This window comes from Sebastes fasciatus, chromosome 15 (genome assembly GCF_043250625.1).
Source record: "Sebastes fasciatus isolate fSebFas1 chromosome 15, fSebFas1.pri, whole genome shotgun sequence".
NCBI lineage: Eukaryota > Metazoa > Chordata > Actinopteri > Perciformes > Sebastidae > Sebastes > Sebastes fasciatus.
The window spans coordinates 2,668,192-2,689,818 of record NC_133809.1 but is presented as its reverse complement, the minus strand read 5'-3'; the positions used below and the strand labels follow the sequence as shown (position 1 = coordinate 2,689,818).

General features: G+C 40.5%; 1 protein-coding gene across 4 annotated transcripts in view; it reads right to left on the bottom strand.

The window, feature by feature from the left end:
- LOC141783772 (voltage-gated delayed rectifier potassium channel KCNH5) overlaps positions 1-21,627 on the bottom strand; it is a 178,619-nt gene that overhangs the window by 56,588 nt on the left and 100,404 nt on the right. For all 4 annotated transcript variants that reach the window (XR_012597354.1, XM_074661260.1, XM_074661259.1 and 1 more), the window contains exons 9-11: positions 16,311-16,510; positions 10,032-10,091; positions 7,481-7,673 (exon numbers count right to left, since the gene is read on the bottom strand). Coding sequence is in view for 3 of the 4 variants with exons in the window: in XM_074661260.1 (XP_074517361.1) it covers positions 7,481-7,673; positions 10,032-10,091; positions 16,311-16,510 (453 nt within the window). In the remaining variant the exon portion in view is untranslated. The remainder of the gene's footprint in view (positions 1-7,480; positions 7,674-10,031; positions 10,092-16,310; positions 16,511-21,627) is intronic.

Here is a 21,627-nt window from a genome sequence, read left to right as displayed (position 1 = left end):
TGAGCCTCAAACCAACCGCATGAGTCTGGCTGCATTACAGCATCCAGTAATAAGAATCAGCGCGGGGCTGTTTTGATGTGGAATACATTAGAGGAGGAACTGATTAAGAGTGCCGGTTAAAGGGAGGATGATGAAAGGCAACTTTAAACAGAGAGATTCTTGTAAAATGTCTTAATGCAGCGCTGCTTTTCATGACCATCTTAACACTCAGATATCCTCCTTTGAAACTGACACTTATCACCTCATATACAAGTATCTTCTGTCCTTTTTTGACATCGTTGTGTACCAAAACAGGATGTACCGTCTTGTCCAACAAATTTAAAAATAAGACCGTTATTACCATTTGACATCCCCTGGCATCCAGTCTTTATGCTAAGCTAAGCTAACCAACGACAGCTTCATATTTAACAGACCGATATGAGAGTGGCTTCAATCTTCCTATCTGACTTTCAAAAAGAAATTGAATAAGCTAAAGCTAGCAGTGTGTTGGATAGTGAAGGTGGAGACTCAGGGAGACTAGAATCAGGCTTTCATTATTGGGTTGTGCAAATGAAACCCAACCCATTACCGTCCGGTATAGGGTTGTGTCTAGAAGGTAACTCACAAGTTGCAAAACTCTCGCGAGATGGTTGAGGTTAGGCATTGAGGCCTTACGGTCAAGTAGTTTGTTGCCTAAGCCTCACCAAGTTGGTCTTTTCCTAAACCTAACTAAGTAGTTTGTTGCCTAAACCTAACTAAGTAGTTTTATTGTCTAAACCTAACCAAGTTGATCTTTTCCTAAACCTCACTAAGTAGTTTGTTGCCTAAACCTAACCAAGTTGATCTTTTCCTAAACCTAACTAAGTAGTAGTTTTATTGCTTAACCTGACCAAGTTGATCTTTTCCTAAACCTCACTAAGTAGTTTGTTGCCTAAACCTAACCAAGTTGATCTTTTCCTAAACCTCACTAAGTAGTTTGTTGCCTAAACCTAACCAAGTTGATCTTTTCCTAAACCTAAGTAGTTTTATTGCCTAAACCTAACCAAGTTGATCTTTTCCTAAACCTAACTAAGTAGTTTTATTGCCTAAACCCAACCAAGTTGATCTTTTCCTAAACCTAACTAAGTAGTTTTATTGCCTAAACCCAACCAAGTTGATCTTTTCCTAAACCTAACTAAGTAGTTTTGTTGCATAACCAAGTCGATCTATTCCTAAACCTAACTAAGTAGTTGGTTGCCTAAACCTAACCAAGTTGATTTTTTCCTAAACCTAACTAAGTAGTTTTGTTTTGAAAAGACTGGAGCAGAAATTGACATGTTCGTCACGTGATGTTGGAGTGTAATAAAAAAAAAGGGAAATTCGTCTCCATGTGCAAATCAAATAGATTAAAATTTGACTATTTCACAAACTGCTGTGAGACTGTTATATGTTACAGCTGCCTCTCCTCGCTGCCGAATGAGCTTGGTACGGGACACAGTAATCCTGGTGGCTGATGGGAAATGAGAGGGTTATTACTCATGAGTATTTACCGGGGCTGCCTCTGTATTGCCTTGTTACTGTGGGAAAACTATCGTGTTTTCGTGAGTTCATCTGCTCTTCTGTATGAGATGTCGTGTGCGTTCCGACACTTTATCGTCCTCTCAAGAGAAAACTCATTTCCACTCCCTGTACATGGAGACATTAAAGAGCCGTAATAAAAAAATACACACCGGCGTTCCGACATGTACCTTCGCCGCTGTTCGAGTGTGTGTGTGTCAACCGGATGCCGTTGGACACTAATGAGAGCAGAGTGTGTTACAGCCTCGGGGAGCAGCCTCACTCCTCAGCCTGGGGAAATCAGTGGCTTTAAAACCACAACCAACACACTCTCCCTCCCTCCATCCATCCTCTTCTTCTTTTCCCTCCATCCTCTGCTGCTTCTACTTTGCCTCATTTACCCCCTATCCTTCGATTCTCTCTCAAATTCTCCCAAACGCTTCCTCCATCCTTCTAACCTTTCCCTCCTCGGTTTCTGCTGTCCATCCTTTCTTGTTGTCGTCTTTCCATCCTCCTATTCTACCCTCTATTCTTCCTACCAAGCCATCATCCTCCTTTTTGTCTCCACTTTCCATATCATTCCCCTTCTTCCTCTTTCCCTCGTCCATCTCATCTTTTCCTTCCTTTAAACCTCCTCTTCCACGATCTTAATGTGTTTAAAAACAAGAAAAAGATCATTTAACGAGGTGAGAATCCAAAAAATGTCCCGCCTCCTTTTCCCTTTTCTCTATCTGTTCATCCCCTACTGTGCTCAGCACCTGCTCATTTATGCAGTCAGTCCCTCAGTGTGTGTTTGTGTCTGAAATTAGCACCCACAGCCCATCAAATGTGGGTAAATTGTTGGCAGTGGCGGGTAAAATTGTCAGGCCATTTGCCACTTTGGCTGCCAGGGAAAACACATAAAAGGAAGAAACGTTTAGTAAGGTTGTGTCCTGTCGAGTACAGAGCGGTTTGGATATTCACAAAACACAGTAAGAACTGCACTGATTGCACAGACAGGGGACATCCTAAAACACCAGAAAACATTGTTTGTGCAGCCGCCTCAAACATTAAAAAGTCCACTGAAAGCGCTGCAGCGACGATTATGGGTTTAACGAAATTTGTGCGATCCTAAATAAAAAAACGACATCAAAAAGTAAGGTCTGGCTCCAGAGGAACTATAGTGTGAACAGAAAGAGGACTGAGGTCCCATCAGAGCTGAAGTGGACCAGAAACGGCTTGACCGCTCACCGCTTGACCCCTACTTAAGCAGGCCCAAAGGTTTTGCCCTTTTGGAACTAATGGAATTAGTCTACTGAGCACAATGCAGCCTGTTATTAGCTCACCTTCCTCAACTAGACTACCCTGTCAACCATCATACCAAGTTTGAAGATCCTAAGTTAAATAGTTTCCGAGTTCTGCTCCGGAAACGAAAGTGTGACACGCAAAATGATGGAAGGACGGACACGCGGAGCACTACATACCCCCGACTACGTTGTCACGGGGGTATGATGAACTGATAATGTGAAAGCGAGTCCCTTCTCTGTTGGAGCGTCCCTGACGCTTGGCCTTAAGGACACTTGGCGTTAAGGAAGCTTGGCGTTAAGGAAGCTTGGCATTAAGGACGCTTGGTGTTAAGGAAGCTTTCACAAGCCAAAATTTAGTCCGCTTTAATCAAACTTTGGTGTCAGTTGTGAACGCAGTAATCGTACTCTGTTGAGGACCAAAACACCCGGTTTGAAACCACTTGTGAGAGGTGGTCTCAGAGCGTTTCCTCTGCAGAGGATTACAGATTGCCTGTGCAGACATTTGTTGAGATGGACACTGGTAAACAACAGGTTAACATGAGTGGGAGAGGACTGACCTGGACATCTGCAGAAGTCCGATGTTTGCTTGACATCATGGCCGAGGAGAACATACAGAATATGTTAACTAAAGTCTACAAAAACAGTGAAGGTCATAAAGTCATTGGAGATAAACTGGAGGAGAAGGGATTCACAGTATCTCAGCGCTGAGTCAAAGTGATGAAAACTTTGACAGCAATACATCAAATTCCCTTCATAGAAGTGGCAGCTCTCAAGACAAACAAGATCAATTTGCTCCTTCGTACACGCCCCTTATTTTTGTTTATTTGGTCCGGCCTTAATTTGTGCACCGTGAAACCGAACCAGACTAAAGAGAAAACAAACAAAAATAATATTCTTCTATTGACCCGGTCCGTCTCTCCACGGCAACATCAGCTCCTGATGACAACACGCTGACGGTTTATTGATTAATGTCCTCAGGGAGATGAAGCACTTTATCAAACATCTAATATGCTCTTTATGAAGCTCTGACTGCTGCCTTCGTCCGACTCGGCCTCCTAATGAAGTTAAGGAAGCGAGGACGCAACACAGCAGAGGGTTCACTCTGTCACGCTTTTACTCTTCTCTTCCTCTTATTTTGTGTCTCTCGCTTTTAACAATATTTACTTTCAGCTCTCTGCTTTCTGTTGTCTAAAATACTTATTTCTAATTTCTTCTATTTTCCCAGATTGTAAATTGCAGCTGCTTCTGACTCTCCCTATCAGCAGCAGTGGATCTATAGCTCCAACATAATGGATTCCTATCTAGCAAACCAGCGACTAGCATCACAGAACGCAATCCTGCTACGATCCTGCGGCTGCAGCGGTTCCTACGGGTACCGTCCTGGATCACTATCGTTCCATAGTCATGTAACATTGATTTATTATAGATAATACAGCCTATCTACAATACATCTACAATACAAATAGAAAACAAAATGCAATGTATTTTATCAGCGACCTAGATGAACTGAAACTGATATTTCAGTCAACTGCAGACAGCAGCAATGTGGTCATGAATGAGGAGACCACAAGCTCATGTAAACAAAGCAGATGTGTTTGAGCTGGAACATACTGTAGTGATGCACCGATCCAACTTTTACAGTCCCTCACAGGTACTACATTTAGCATAACAAAATGCATTAATTGCTTTGTGACTCAGATGGGTTTTATCAGACGAGCTACAGTAGGGCTGAACTTGGAATAACTGCTTTCAATTTGAGTGCACCTGACTCCTGGAACAAAGTACAGCACCTCCTTAAAATAAATTCACTTATTCCTTTTGGACATTTTAGATATTCGAAACTCCCAACCTCCACTTGTAATTGTTTTACAAAACTATTTTTTATTTTACATTTAATTATTTTAATCTGTCAAATTATCTTTCCTAATTGCAAAATTCTAGGGCTTTTTCCACAACTGTTCATTTATTTTACAGCTCTGAGCGTCAGCGTAGCATACAGTATTTACGTGAATGAACTTACGTTGGAGTCAGTACAGACTACACGGCTTACAAATGACACGCCAAAAGCAAGAACGGCGTTCTTGTTACGCCGTTTTGCCTTTCGCATTATCGAGTCATTCATACATCTTTACGTGTGACCGGGCTGGTCTGTGAGGAGAGAAACTTTGCACATAAACAAAAGTTGAAATTAAAACTCCACAGGATTCCTTTACTAGTCTAGTTTCAAGGAACATTACAGGTATCACAGTAATCCCAGAACGGTATAATTATTGCATAAACTGTCTGCTGTGAACATCCGTTACAGTTTACACACCAAGATCCCGCTGCAGCTCTGACCTGCTGTGTAGTGGAGTTGTGCTCTTACAGTTATTCCTGTGCAAGGAAGGGGTATTATTACCATCATTTCAGTTTGACCTCCAAATAAATTGGTTTAGCTGGCTAATTTATTGGCTTGTTTGCTCAAGGTCGCTCCGTATGACCTATTTTCAGTGATGTTGCATTCAGAGAATTCTGCATTTACTTCGGTGAGTAAAACATCACATTAGAACCGAGGAACAGAGCTACGGAAATAAAAACCAAGTTGTAAAATAGCGTAGTTTTCATTTAAAGGGGACATATCATGAAAAACTCTGCTTGTGCACATACATTTGGGTATCTGGAGTACATACCAACCAAAACACTTTGAAATAAGACAACCCAGTCATTCTTTGTGGGCTGTGTTAGATCAGAAAACGTGATTCAACAAGCCATTCAACCCTGAATGTTGTTTGTAAGATGATTGTCCCTACATAAGCGAGTAAATAACACCAATCAACAACGAGGATTGTCAGACTGACTTATTTTATTGTTGATCAGTAAAGTTTGTGTGAAAGTGTAACACCTCAAAACTTCTACACACCAAATAAAGTGTGCAGCTCTGCGCTCGCTCTCGGTTGTGATGATCTTTCCTTCTTGTTATTCGCTGTCAGTAAACGCTCATCTGGGGCCGGCTGATGGTTATGAGAATGTGCACTACACCGGCTAATGCAGCCATCGATGCCATCAGCGCTCGTCTACTGTAAAAAAACAGTTTCCCCGACGTGATCTCTGTCAGCTTCTTATTCTTTCTTTCCGGTTCCCCTCGTTCTTCTTCTCCTCCTCATGAATAATACAGTACGAGGCTGCAGAGAGCAACATGTACTGCTGGTTTCTAACGTTAACGACTGAAGTGACTCAGCTTTCATCCTTTTGCTTTCTGCGTAAGCAGCGTTTCAATTTCCTAAAAGCAAGTGTGAAAATAGCACAGGTATAATCAGTGTTCATCACTTCAGTTGAGTGATTATGTGTTTGTTCTGTATTTGTGAGAGAGCTTTCTGACCTGCTGGGGTTATAAAAACCCTTCAGATCAGAAAAGGTCACCAACAACAACCAAAGAACAAAATGACAGGTTGTCTAGCTTTCTAAAAATATGATAATTTTGAGCTAAAATATTTTCAACACATTCAACCGTCAGCTGGTTGATCGTCTCGCAAAAAGCCCAAAACCAAACGGATGTTGTTATTGACAAATAGAAGTGTTGTATTTGAGTTTTTACCAACTGGGATTAAAAAAAAAACTTCAAATTGGAAAAGGTAAAAAATGCATGAATAAATAAATATATATATATATATATATATTTATTTATTCATTTTATTTTATTTTATTTATTTATTTATTTATTTATTTATTTATTTATTTATTTATTTATTTATTTATTTATCTATTTATTTATTATTATTATTATTATTATCATTATTTTATTTTTATTTTATTTATTTTTTTAATCACATTCGACGTCATCTGGAAAGATCTGGAAATAACTGCAGTTAAAATATTTTAGTGTGCTTTATTTCATCCTCAAATTTAGCATTGCTTACGTTTTGAGCATGGATGAAAAAAATATATACTTGACTATCCAGCACTGCATCATTGGTTAGTAGACTAAAGAAATATGTTCTAGATTTGGGACTTAAAAGCGTCCAGCCACCAGTCAGCATGTACCATGTTGATGTAAACAGCCCAAAAGCAAACAGATGTTGTTTTTGTAAAATCTAAGTATTTTATTTGAGTTTTAAGTTGTTTCTCTTTTGTTTTATTGTGACATGCTTCATTCATCTAATGGGCTTCCTGCCCGTCATCTTTCAGGACTTAATGAGCTGCCTGACACATATTATGTTTTTATGATTATTTTATCTCCCGTATGAATCAATGAATTATTTGGCATTTACTGCTTCTTATATGTTTGTACAGCAATCTTTTAGACTTTGTTTTGTTTTTATCCTCTCCTCTTTCCTGATGAGTCTCATAAGCTTTTTCAATGTGGATGTTTCAACGCTGCACGATAAACAGGGAGTATTGAAACAAGGGTTGATTTCACAGCATTAAATCCATTATACGGGTGCAGATAACTATTATTTTTGTCGATAGAAGAGAAAATTATGAAAAAGGCCCAGTCCAAGATGTCTTCAACGACTTATTTTGTCCAAACAGCGGTCCAAGACCCAACATTATTTGTAAAATACAATATGAGATTCATATTTTCAGTGTATGTTCTGTTAATTGATCAATTAATGAATTGATACCCCGCTAATCCACACGCACGAACACAACACTTTGTCCCCCTTCAGTAAAGACATCGACTGAATTACAAGTCCACCTACCTAAGATGGCGATGACCTCGTCGTCCTGGATGACCTCCAGTGACCCCGACACGACGAAGCACAGGGTGTCGACGCTCTCCCCGGCGTGGAAGATCAGGTCTCCGGGGGCGCAGTGGGTGGTCTGGAACTCCACCGCCAGCGAGCGCAGGCAGCCGTCGCTGGCTAACCGGAACGCTGGATGTTCGTTGAACACCTGAGGGAGAGGACAGGAAGCTCATAATAATTAGCAGCAGCACGGTCTGCGGCCACACGACTACAGGATTGATTAGCGCTGATTCAAGACATTTGTTTTTCCAGTGGAGGGTACAATGAGAATTAACTTTTGAATCTTCTGCATCGCTTGAATTTCACAAACTTATAATTACTTGAACTTTACACAGTTTTTTTATCCACCTAACGACAAATTCTGAAATCCTTTTTTGCATGTCTCTTCATTGTGTTTAAAGACGGTATTTCTGCACAGTTGCAGATAAAGATCAGGCTCCACTAATATTATTAGTATTATACTATTTGTAGAATTAGATTCCAGTGGTGGCTGCGTAGGATTGTTTCCGCCTCGTGTGATCCAAACATTTCCAATAAGTCCAGAGCGCTGTTAAATCCAAATTCACAACATGTTTTTATCTGGCGAAATATTCTGCTTCAATCCATTTTTGTTGGCGTTTAGCCTTTCAAAAACATAATTTTCACTACAGAAAACCACTCACTTTCCCAATTTACCAAATCTGCCATTTAAATAATAGTGCGCCAGACTCTTAAAGAGTATGGGAGCTAACACACTGATTGGTTTAATTCACGTTATCCCCAAAACACACCTTCTTTATGATTCTTTAAGAGACTAAATACAACCGTTTTGCCCATTGCGCTTTACTTTGTGCCCGGATTATGCATCGTTTAAAGGAACAGTGTGTAGCATTTAGGGGGATCTACTGGCAGAAATGGAATATAATATTAAAAGGTATGTTTTCTTTATTGGATAATTACCTGTAACTAAGAATTGTTGTCTTTTTGTTGGCTTAGAATGAGTCGTTTATATCTACATAGGGAGCGGGCCCTCTTCAGAGAGAGACATTTCCGTTTTCGTGTTTGCCACCGTAGGTCTCCAACAAGCTTGGCAAATGGGAGAAGATTCAGTTAGTTGCATCTGCAACCTCACCACCAGATGTCGCCAAATCCTACACCTTCAACTAGCAAAAGTGGAGTGCGACATGCCATAAATATACTTGTGCCATGCACTTTAGACCATGCGCTCTATAGACTTTCTTCAACACGTTTGGCTTGCTGGTGAAAGGAGCCCTGCAGCCTCTCGAGGACACTATCAGGACTTTAAAGGGAACATACTGTACATGTCTTCCTCTCAACAGTCTGGATTTCCTCCCATCTGCAGAAGAGGTGTTGCTGACATCCATTCATGTGTGCAAAATGAAACACAGCCTACACACAGCGAGATAATCCATCACAGTAACAGTGAAGCCTTCTGTTTGGTTTGCTCCTTATTTCACTGAGGAATCACCCGACGCTCTCAGGAAGAAAACGTAAGTCTCCATCAGGAAATAATCCCTCACGAGCATGTCGCCTCACAAACCTCACTGTCACCACCGTGTCTTTTCATCTAGGACCTTTGTTCAGCTGGGACAACAGTTGGGCTCGCTGTCAGAACACCAAAATTGCAGAACAATGATACTGAAGTGTTTGAAGTTTGAGAACTACAAAACCCCCAAAATCCCTCTAATGTGACATTGTTTATGTAGCTGGCTGGTTTGTGATGCTTTACATCAAAAAGGGAAAAAGGCAGGTTCAGTTTTCTTTGGTTGGAGCGCTCACATGCTGCTGTTTTCGGTCATAAAATCTCACATTTCCAACCAGCGACTACACTCACAGTAGAATTTTATCCGGAGAAACTGACTCATTAGTATATTGCCAAGGTTCATTATTTTTGGTTTTTATTTTTCAGAAATCTGCACATTGATCAGTGTTTACCAAACTTTATCAAACTAACTTAAAAAAAGGGGACTACGGCTGCTTAATGAGCACCACGTTTGCACTTTTTGACTCATTTTTAATTACGAAGCACAAGTGTTTTCTTTGTAAAAGGATCTAATTTATGGTCCTCTTTGCAAAACAAAACAAGGACATTTGGATTATAAGGACAAAAAATATCTGCTGCTTATGAAAAATCCACACATTTTTGTCAAATTTTTCTAAAGATCAGCCAATTTGTGGGGCTTTTGAGAAAACATTCAGGGGGGGTGGAGCCCAAGAAGCAATCAAACCCCACCCCTGCTTTGGACAACCTATTCAATTCCAGACTTTACCACCCCTCTATCTTTTTTCTAAAAACAAAAACGTATACCATCAGGAGTCTATAATCACATAATTGTCTACACAGAGTGGCTTTAAAAGTATTTAGGTGGATCAAACTGTGACTGCATTATTAGCTACCGCCTCCTTTTCACACAATCAAGACGCAGAACTCACACTATCTGTTTTTATACAGTGAAGCGCAGCGATACAACTAATGTGTGTCTGTAGGAAAACCAAAGATACAGACCTTTCTGTTGAGGTGGACACAGATGTCGGCCCGCATGTCCTTGGGACAGATGGATAAGACCTGGAAGACACAGAGACATACGGGGGTCACAAATATAATAGTCATAAACAGTATTTGATGAAAGTGTTAGCAGCGAGTAGAAGGAGCCACTCCTCAACAAGGAGCCTCACGTTCACGTCAACCATGATTACATAATTGTGAAGGTTTGCAGATGGGTAGCGCTACTGAGTTTGCGAATCGGAGCGCGACAACCAAGCAGTGGACCTTTAAAAGTCACTAAAGCTGCCTTCACATGATCAGAGATTTCAGGGCGCAGAGACTAGTGCAGAGGCAGCTGGTCAAATATCTCCCCAAAAAGAGCACAAGGAATTCACTGTTTCTAGGCAACAAGTTGCAGCTGTTATCTCATCGATTGCACTTTGAAAAGGTCAGCTCTGCAGTCAAGGTCGGAGTTGAAATAATTTGAACTTTGAGCAGCTCAGATTTCCATATACAGATATCATTTTATAGAGATTAACGACGCCATGTGGAAAATCACATCGTGGAACTGCTCAAACTGCAGACAAACAACCGAAATATCGGACATGCCAGAAACTTCTATAAACATATTCATATACAGAATCTGCGTTTTGCGTTTATGCAAATTTATTTTTAACGCCACTAATTTCTTTAACGCATTAATGCAACTTTGCGATTTTTTTGGTTGCAGCGACCTCTGTTTTAAAGCTAGAGTGAAGATACGATAAGATAGTTTAGATGGTATCAAAAAATTGCAGATCCTCGAACAAAATCCTCAATTTGAAGAATGTAATTCAGTGTACTAGATGAGTTAGTCTTTTTTTAATAAATCAATTTCCATTAATTGACAGAACTCGTCAGTGTGTGAGCAAACTATTTTTTTGACCACAGTGAAAATGTTGTTTTTGAAAGGCTAAACGGCAACAAATGTGAATTGAAGCAGAATATTTTGTTGGATAAAAACTAGGGTTGTCAACGTTAATGTGATAGTAACGCATGAACGCAAACTCATTGTAACGCCACTAATTTCTTTAACGCATTAAAGCAATCGATCTTTTTGAGGTCGTAGCGGGCTCAGTTTTAAAGTTAGATTGAAACTAGAAAAACATAAATAATCCATCGGTAGCAACCATGTCATGCTAAATAACGCTCCAAACATGCGCCAACTTTTAGCGAGGAAAAACTGGCATGTCCATTTTCAAAGGGGTCTCTTGACCTCTGACCTCCAGATCAGTGAATGTAAATGGGTATCCACGAGTCTCCCCTTTACAGACATGCCCACTTTATTATAATCACATGCAGTTTGGGGCAAGTCATAGTCAAGTCAGCACACTGACACACTGACAGCTGTTGTTGCCTGTTGGGCTGCAGTTTGCCATGTTATGATTGGAGCATATTGTTTTATGCTAAATGCAGTACCTGTGAGGGTTTCTGGATCAATATCTGTCATTGTTTTATGTTGTTAATGGATTTCCAATAATAAATATATACATACATTTGCATAAAGCAGCATATTTGTCCACTCCCATGTTAATAAGAGTATTAAATACTTGACAGATCTCCCTTTAAGGTTCATTTTGAACAGATAAAAACATGCGATTAATCACGATTATATATTTTAAGCGACTGACAACCCTACTATAAACCAGGATCAGTTTCTTGCTCAAGAGCAGTTCAGCAGAGAGAAGCTGTCAGGGAGGCATCATCAAAAACCTAAATATTCCAAATGAAGACTCTCCCTCCTGAATTACCCAGCCTGCTCTGCTGCAGGTTACTGTCTGTGTACGACTGCAGCTCGTTCTGCTGCTGCATTCATTAACTCCCCTCTGGATACGAGCGTGTGCCAAAAAAAGCCCAGTCTGTAAATTGTAATCGCTTTTGTCCAGCTCATTACACAAATTCTGAAATCCAGCCTAATTAACTGAAGCATTTAAGTAAAACACAGAAAACAAAATATCACCCGCCGTCTTCTTAAGAATACGGCCTTATTAAATATGAACAAAACCGACCACGGGGGGAAGACAATAAATCATCTAAAAGCTTCAACATCAAAACACAACAGAATAGTCTTTGAAAATGGCCTTTGCTCTACTTATAAAGTGGAGGATATTAGTAGCACTGAGATGCTTTTGGGAGCCTCTGGTCTTTTTTGGGGGGGGGAGTGTACTCGCATAAACAGCTGACAGTGTTTCGCGTAACTTCTCCTAAAGTGCCAAAAAATATCCACTAATTGGCCCCGGCTCTGACTGTGAGCTATTTATAGTGTGGGCAGTCTCAGTTTATGTGTGTACTGTAATTATCTCAACAACAAACACGGAAAATGGGATTGATAATAAGGAGGAGGATTAGGATCTAAAGAGAGCATGAATGTCAAATGCTGACACAATCACTTAGACGGACAAATAGTGCGTTCAAACAGGACAAATATAATGAGGAGATTATATGAAATAATGAATTAACTCGACAGTTTTATACAACGCCGTTGACAAAATTGACTAAAATCGTCACAAACAGCCATCTAAGGCAGGGGTCAGCAACCTTTACTGCTTTACGAGAAAAAAAGTCTTAATATTACGAGAATAAAGTCATAACTTTACGAGAAAAGAAGTCGTAATATTACAAGAATAAAATCATAACTTTACAAGAAAAAACGAAAATAACACGTAAAATTACTACTTTATAATATTAGGACTTTATTCTCATAATATTTTGACTTTATCCTCAAAAAAAAAAAAATTCCTCAATGTGGCCCTAATACTCCGTCATACCGTCGTACCATAGACCTACAACAATCAAAAATAAAAATGAAAATGTAAACAAAAAAACAGTTATTCATTTCCATTTTTAAGAATCCACAGGGAGCCACTGGAGAGGAGCTGAAGAGCCGCAGGTCGCTCACCCCTGATCTAAGGTCATGATTTTATGATTGGCCAGGTCCCAATTCAGCAAAGAAAAACTGCACCCAAAATGTATTTTATTCCAAATGTTCCTCCAGAGGTGACAGAAGGAACATAAAAATAAAAAGAGGCAGAAGTCAAACAGAATTTAAGGCAGCAGCCGCAGCAGCGTGGGGAGTCTGTCTTTACCAAACTCTCAACTCAGACATGACAGATTAATGTTTCATAACGATAATCAATGTTTATTCCAAATCACTGCATGTCCCCAGGTAATATTAGCCCTGTCTGATAAAAGGAAAGGAATACAAAAAATGCTGAGGAGAACGGAGCTGTTTTTAATCTGACACCAACATGAAACAACCTGCACTTTAATGTGCGTTTTGCCTTCACTAGATTCTTCTTTTTGCCTCCTCAGCTGCTCTGAAGGCTGCTTCTGCTGCAGGTGATGCATAGCTTCATCAATGGCTTTAGCACTTTACATGCAAGGAGTCTGTGTTGTGCTCGGGTGCAGATCAGAGCTCACGTTGAAGTGAGATGTAGACTTGGAAAAGATGAATCATCTCTGTGGATTAATAAATGCAACAGCATGGAAGTGTAAATGTTTGTTGTTTTTTTTCCTTCGGTTTTGAGCAATCTGATATCTGGGCGTATTTGGAGAGAAAGCTGAGCTGGTTGGTGTAGAGCTTCAAGATAAAATAATATAAAGATGCGGGTAAATTGTTGGCACTGGTGGGTAAATGTGTCAGGCCATCCGCCACTTTGGCAGGCAGGGAAAATGCTAGGGATTAGAATAGAGAACCGGTTCCCAGTTGTCCGATTTCTTGGCATCTCATGTCTCCTCAACTATTGATTCCTCTTATTAAAGCTTTCCGACAGTTACGCTGCACAATGACGCAGCGGCATTCACACGCTGTATCATGTTTTTGGACCGGAGCCGCGGCGAAGAGACAGGACGGTTAGTAACGTTAGCTCTAAGCAGCTTATATTACACCATTAAAACTACTAAGGCCAAGATTTTTTTAATCAAAGCAAATATTTAAATAATCATAATCTTTTGATTTGTGTATGCAAATAACGATAGATGACAATAACAAAGTACAGTACAGTGCTCTGCACAGTATCCTCCAACCCCAGGCTCCTCTGAAGCTACGGTGTAATACGAACACTGTAATTTACCGTGTATATAATGTTTTTTATATGTAAAATATATCAAACATTGAATGACATCAGATCTAAAATGTTATTCCTCATTTAGCGTAGAGATTTCAAAAGTGGCCGACAAAAACAAATACTTGTCTACCCCAGTGGCAGGAAGGGAAAAAAGTTAATTTGAGACTCTGCTCACAACTCATGTTCTGTTGACAATACCAATAAAGTTTTTATTCAAACAAGATGGTTATGTCCTGTGACAAAAAAAAGAGAAAGACAGCGTTCCTTTGTGAAATTTTACTTTGAACAAAAAGCTGCTAGATGTGGACAGACAAATGAAAAAAAAAGTCCGAAAAAAAAGTCTGAAAAAAAAGATCTGAAAAAAGTCTGAAAAAAAAAGATCCGAAAAATGTCTAAAAAAAAGTCTGAAAAAAAAAGATCCGAAAAATGTCTAAAAAAAAGTCTGAAAAAAAAAAAGATCCGAAAAATGTCTAAAAAAAAGTCTGAAAAAAAAAGATCCGAAAAATGTCTAAAAAAAAAAGATCTGAAAAATTTCTGAAAAAAAAGTCTGAAAAAAAAGTCTGAAAAAAAGATCTGAAAAATGTCTAAAAAAAAAGATCTGAAAAATTTCTGAAAAAAAAGTCTGAAAAAAAAGTCTGAAAAAATGATCTGAAAAATGTCTAAAAAAAAAGATCTGAAAAATTTCTGAAAAAAAGTCTGAAAAAAAAGATCTGAAAAATGTCTAAAAAAAAGTCTGAAAAAGAAGTTTGAAAAAAAGATCTGAAAAATGTCTGAAAAAAAAGTCTGAAAAAAAAGATCTGAAAAAAGTCTGAAAAAAAAGTCTGAAAAAAAAAGATCCGAAAAAAGTCTGAAAAAAAAAGATCCGAAAAATGTCTAAAAAAAAAAGATCTGAAAAAAGTCTGAAAAAAAAGTCTGAAAAAAAAAGATCCGAAAAAAGTCTGAAAAAAAAAGATCCGAAAAATGTCTAAAAAAAAAAGATCTGAAAAATTTCTGAAAAAAAAGTCTGAAAAAAAGTCTGAAAAAAAAGTCTGAAAAAAAAGATCTGAAAAAAAAGTCTGAAAAAAAGTTTGAAAAAAAAAGTTTGAAAAATGTCTGAATAAAATGTCTGAATAAAATGTCTGAAAAAAGACTGAAAAAAAGATCTGAAAAAGATCTGAAAAAAAAGATCTGAAAAATGTCAGAAATAAATGTCTGAAAAAATGTCTGAAAAAAAAGATCTGACGAAGAATGCCGGACGTTTTGCCGGCATCCGATAGTCGCTTTCAGTCCAAAATGGCGGAGGCGTAGCTCTGCTGCTGGGCGCTTATGTTGCAACAGAAAACAACCAATTGACTTTCACTTCTTATCAATCTGTTGTTACGATGACAACTAACAACGAAGACCATTTTCTTTTGCACTAGTCAAATTATCACGGATGATTTCAATGTCCGTTCGACTCTTATTCTATTTCTACGGTTGCAGCCGTTGGATCGGAGGATTTGTTTGGAAAAAAAACTACCAAGAAATCACCTTATTATTATGAGGACTATAATTAGTTAATTACATTTAAGTCTTATGTATGAAAAGCTTTCAAGTGATACAGCAGCAGCAGGAGAGCTCAGAGCACTTACTTGAAACATCACCATCATCGGTCACGCTAATCAGTTTTTTATTAACGTAACATTTTTATAATAAAATTGAATGAGAGTTGAGTGTGTTCGTAGCTGCAGTCTGAGAGCGGTGTGATGTCTCTGAGTGCAGAGGGGTCAAAAGTTCACCACTCAGCGTGTGTTTGGGTAAATCAGGTCAGAGCAGTACGTGACTGGTGACTGGCTTTCAGGCATCCTGATAGTTTTGTGCTTATTTCCTCCTTTAATGCTTCTCCCAGTGTTTTTGTTATGATGTTTATGTCTCCTTTTCTGTCTTTGTGACACGGCTATGTTGTTAAGTGAGCTGTAATATTACACAAAACAAATGTCATATTCTTGTACGGGTTGAATGGACGGCTACGGCATCTTAAACTGCATCCATCTAGATTCTGCTTCATGTTTTTGTAATAAAAAAAGCTGCACAGTGTCTGTGTGTTTCAATCCCAGCCTGGATTATTAGCTTAGTACAACACTGCACATCACAAAACATCACTTATATTATGTTTTCATGATGAACAAGATGTCAGACGTCATTTCTGTCTGACCTTTGACCTCTCAAGTCTCACCTTCTCCGTGTCGATGCCTTTGGACATGGACCAGGTGGACACGATGTAGTCCATCACCCGCTCGCTCAGCCCCTTGGGGACCTGGTAGAGCTTCAGGAAGTCCCTGACGTTGTTGAGCATCTCGTGGTAGCGGTTGGTGTTGGCGTACATCTGCTGGAAGATTGTGGTCACGTTTCCAAAGATGGTGGCGTAGAGCAGAGCTGGAGAGAGAAGAAGACACAGGAGAGGGGTTGAGCCATTGTTTGTTTCTCGTTTGATCCCTTATCCCCCTTTGTTTTAAACCTCTTTCTCATTTCTTTCTTTTCGTTGCCCTCATTGAAGCGTTTCATGAACTTCATTATTTTGACTGCAGAACACCCACTTACACTCTCTAACACCCACACACACCCAAAGGGCCCATAGCCTCAAATTGGCAGTCTGCTTTGTTTTGATTTTTCTTCAGTAAATTTCTTCTCCGTGAAGAATACATTTATGAAAGCACTTAATACATACAAATATGTCTCATGTGATCTGTCGTGCAGTTAGATACCTCAGCTTCTTGAGGTCTTAAAGGGACTGTTTGTAACTTTCTAAGCGTATAAATGTACCGGGTCGGGACACATGCACGCTCGCATATGCGCGCTCGCGTGTGGCCGTTGCCTCTGCTCCTCTGCCGGCTCGCCTTCACTCAGACAGCGCGCGCGTTCTTGCTCAGCTCGCTCCACCTCTAGACGTGAACGCGCGCTCACTCCACACTGCAGAAGAGTTAGTTTAGCTCTGAGAATATCTAGTGAATGTACCGTGGACGTTTGTGCAGAAATAAATGCTGCAGCTCCTCCAGACCAACAGAGGCTTTCTGTGTCTTGTGAAGTGACGGAGCTCCGAGGAGTAACGTTGTCGTCTCGTTACCGACCGGGTGCCGGTGTCTCCCTGCTCTCTCCGGCTGCGTGCGGAGACGACAAGTTACTCTGCGGCTTTTCCTGCCTCAGCCTGCACTGAGGCAGGAAAGCCAACACTAGGATCAGATCTAAATCATGTTCATGGAGAGACCTTCGTCTGGTCAGCTAACATTACTGCCAAGCAGCTGAAATATAGAGTGATATTGTGCTTTTAGTTGACGTGTGTCGCCTCACTGTTTTGAGCGATACTCCTTCATGTCTATTTAGAGCGAGCAAGCGCGAGCCCGACACTGACTTTCGTTGACTTCACGGCCACAGGTGTCGCTGTTAACAAGCATTTCTGAAAGTTACAAATAGTCCCTTTAAATGCTGATTGTTGCATAAAGTCATTTTAAGACTAGTCTTGGCCTTAGACTGGTCTTAGATTGCCAGGTTAGACTACTTTAATTAAGCCTGTCTGTTGCATAAATATTACCTGACTTCATTTGATGTAGGAAAGTTAGCCATCTCCCATTTCAACTGTCTAGCCATTACTTTTAAGGATTCTAGTGCCATATTCTTCAGTTGTTTCTAAACACCTTTAACGCTTCTAATGACCATTGTATTTATGCTGTTAGTTCCTCTCATACTTGGTGAGGTGTCGCTGTTGCATCTGCCATTTTTTCTCTTCTGTGAAGTGTCTTATTTCACCCATAATGCATTGCGTGCCCATTCAATCAGCTGATACCAATTGAAGCGAATATGCAAAAATGTCTAGTCCGAGCTAGTTCTGTTAACCCAACAAATTACAGAAATCGTCTGATATGCAAAAGTAAGGAAGTGAGACAAAGTAGGAAAACAAACATGCATGACGTGCAGCAAAGCAGAGCTTTCAAACTTAAAGCCATTGTACCGAGCCGTCAGCCTCCTCTGTACTCCGCTGCTGCAACTTTACTGTTTCCATAGAGACCTCACTCGAAATAGTTCAGTTTTCTTTTCTGCTGCCTCCCAGCAAATAAAAATGAAAAAAGAAAGAGGAGAAGTAATAATAAGTTTAAAGAGGTTTGAGTTGAAAAATGGGAGTTTACAGGAAGTGGTGATATCTGATGACGGCACAGGAGCCACGGAATAAGAGTGGTGAGGAAGAGTGAAAGCACAGAAGCCTAGAAGTGAGTTGTGTGGAAGAGAGGAAAACGTTGGACAGGAAAAGTGACTGTTTGTTTGAGATAAAACTGTGAATATGAGACAGAATAAAGAAGAAGTGGATGGAAGAAAACCAAAGAAAGATAACCACTGAAAGCAAGAAAAGTGTACAATGAGCGTCGGAAATAAAAGGAAAGGATGTGAAGACACAAAGAGAGGGTTTGGATGAGTCACAGAAACAGAGAAAGGCAGAGAGACAAGTTTAGCGTGTCAGCGGTGTGATAAACACTGTTCCAGTTTCAAAGTCAGCAGCCTTTTCCAGGACCTCCAGGACCTTTCCAGGACCCCGTCAGCTGGTAAAAGAAGCACTCTGACAACCCTGCAGATCTGGAACTGAAAGCTCAGAGACACAGCTCTCACCTCCACCAAACACAAAGACTGATAATTGGGCGGCTCGGTGGCTCAGCGGTTTGGCCGATGTCACCTCAGCACAAAGAGTTACAGAGCTCCAGAGAAAAACAGGAAATCAGGCCCAAAATCGGATGATTCTCGTGTAGTGTGTACTCTGCTACGGATGAATCATTACAGCTACTGAGACGTGTGTTGGCGATAATCAATCAAGGTTTTTGACCTTTATAAGTCAGCCCAATGCGTAATTTCACCATCCCATCAACCACGAACACCACACAACAAAGAATAAAGCAACAAGAAGAACATTTTATAAGTTATAAATGCAAACCTCATAGAAAAATACAACCGTACTTAAACTAATAAAGCAAAATTTGAGCATGCTGTACATGTTAAATAGTTCTCCAAGCACCAAAAATACATCTATATAGAACTGCTTGAGTCTGAAAACACTAAAAACCCAGGCTACAGTATACTGATTGGGCTCAGTCTATAAAAAACACTTCTCTAGTCTCATAAATGAGTTCAGACAGTTCATTCAAAGTACCCAGGCTACAGTTTATAGCTGTCATTTCAATACTATATTTGAAATGTGATATGTCCTCCCCCCGTGGCGCTCTTTATTTAAATACGTCTCCGTTTCTCCCCCCTCTGGTGGCCGGGGAGAGACGGACTGTTTGGGGAGTGATGGTGAGGACGGGGAGCAGATGAAGAGCTTTACTTCCTCGTGTTTATTAGTTGATGGAGCAGCCTGGGGGACGGAGGACCAGACGCTGTCAGAGCGAGGCTCTCGTCATCAACTGGAGTCTTTGCAGGAAGGTTGTCTCCAAAATTGACTGTGACACTGAAGATGAAAATATATCAAAATGATCATTTGGTTGAATTCGGTCGGTTTATTTTGACGCTGCACTGATCTCTACGACGGAGCATTAGGGCCATTGTAGGCACAACAAATAATAATTACTGAGCCGGGGCAGGGGGGCAATATTCAGAGAAATATGAAATATTATATTAAAGAGCTCCTCCAGTCTCGGCAAGTCGAAGCTCCGGAGCCCTAAAGGAAACGGTTTCTTTTTTTGTCCATCTATCCATCCATTTTCTTCCGCTTATCCGGGGCCGGGTCATGTGGCAGCAGGCTAAGCAGCGAAGTCCAGACGTCCCTCTTCCCAGCAACGTTTTCCAGCTCTTCGTGTGGGACCCCGAGGCGTTCCCAGGCCAGACGAGATACATAATCTCTCCAGCGTGTTCTGGGTCTACCCGGGGGTCTCTTACCAGTTGGCCGTGCCTGGAAAACTTCCTGAGGGAGGCGTCCAGGAGGCATCCTGATCAGACACGCGAACCACCTCAGCTGGCCTCTTTTGACGTGAAGGAGCAGCGGCTCTACTCCGAGCTCCCTCCGGAGGTCTGAGCTCTTCACCCTCTCTCTACCTCCAGCCAACCTACGGAGGAAACTCATTTCAGCTGCTTGTATCCGCGTTCTCATTCGTTCGGTCACTACCCAAAGCTCATGACCATAGGTGAGGGTTGGAACGTAGATGGACCGGTGAATCGAGAGCTTTGCCTTCCAGCTCACCTCCCTCTTTATTACAACGGTAAAACAGAAAGACAAATAATCTGACATCTGTCTGAAAACCTCTTTCTTTGATCCTTTTCAGGTGATGTAAATTAACTCAAAAGGGGATGTTTCACCTCGATTCGCGACGTCAAAACCAGGTGATGGGGTCAAACTAAGCACAAGCGTTTTCATTCTCACGCTGATTCTTTGTGATGATAATGGAACAGCGATAGAGACCAGAGGCCGCCTTCCTCATGTGTATTTTCCTTTTTTGCAGGTTTGGGACGGTCTGCCGGAGGAGCTGAGGATGATTTGTCAGAGTGAATGAGTGTGAGGGACAGAAATCTGTCAGTCCAGGAGGAGCCTGAGACACAGTGTCACCGCCCCAAGCCCAGACACCCAGAAAATATCAATCACCATTCTCCTACATGAAGAGACAGCCAAACACTCACATACACTCACATACACTCACATACACTCACATACAGTACAGTAGCACTCACTCACACACTCTGATGTAAAGATACAGAAACACAAGCTCACACTATAAGGTCTGGAGTCAATATAATCTCACTCTGAACTGAGGAAATGATCCTATTAGATGTCTTATCAACAGTAAGGGGAGAAGATTTGTATTCATTTCATATCTGTGTGTTCAATAGAGATCCATTTCAATGATGTTTAGTCAAGCTTAGCACAAACACTGAAGGCAGAGAGACAGCAGCTAGCCTCCGTCAAAAGAAAAAACGTCTTCTAGTAATTCCTAAAGTGTTTCATGAGTAAAAGTTGATGTTATTAGTTTGCAAAGTCGTCATCAATACATCCAAGAATCAGCTGGGACAGATCAGATTCATGAAAGTGAATGAAGCCACAGCTTTAAGGCCTTTACACACCGGGGGGGTGACGAATAAACGACACAAAAATGCGTAATGCTCGCCGGCAAATATTATACGTCTAGGACTTTTATTGTGAAAGGTAAGAATGGAAGGAGTGGATCTGGTCTGCGCTGGTTAAAAGGAGGTTCAGACTACGAAGCATCCGTGTCGTCATTGTCGAGTGAAAAGAATTAGCGCATCCAACCCGTGAATCGAATCCGCTCCAACAATGTATTGTGTTCTTCCTCGCTCCATACTACACCCTTCCTCTAAGTTTCATGAAAATCAGACCAGTAGATTTTCCAGTAATCCTGCTGAGAAACAGACAAACAAACAAACCCTCCTCGGCGGAGGTAATAATCAATAAGGTCAAAGGTTCAAAGGTCAGCCGGAGTATAAATAAGAAGTCTTTTATTCCCGATGCCAGAGAGGCACTGAACTCAGAATGACTTCACCAGAGAGCGCTTGTTATTTTATAA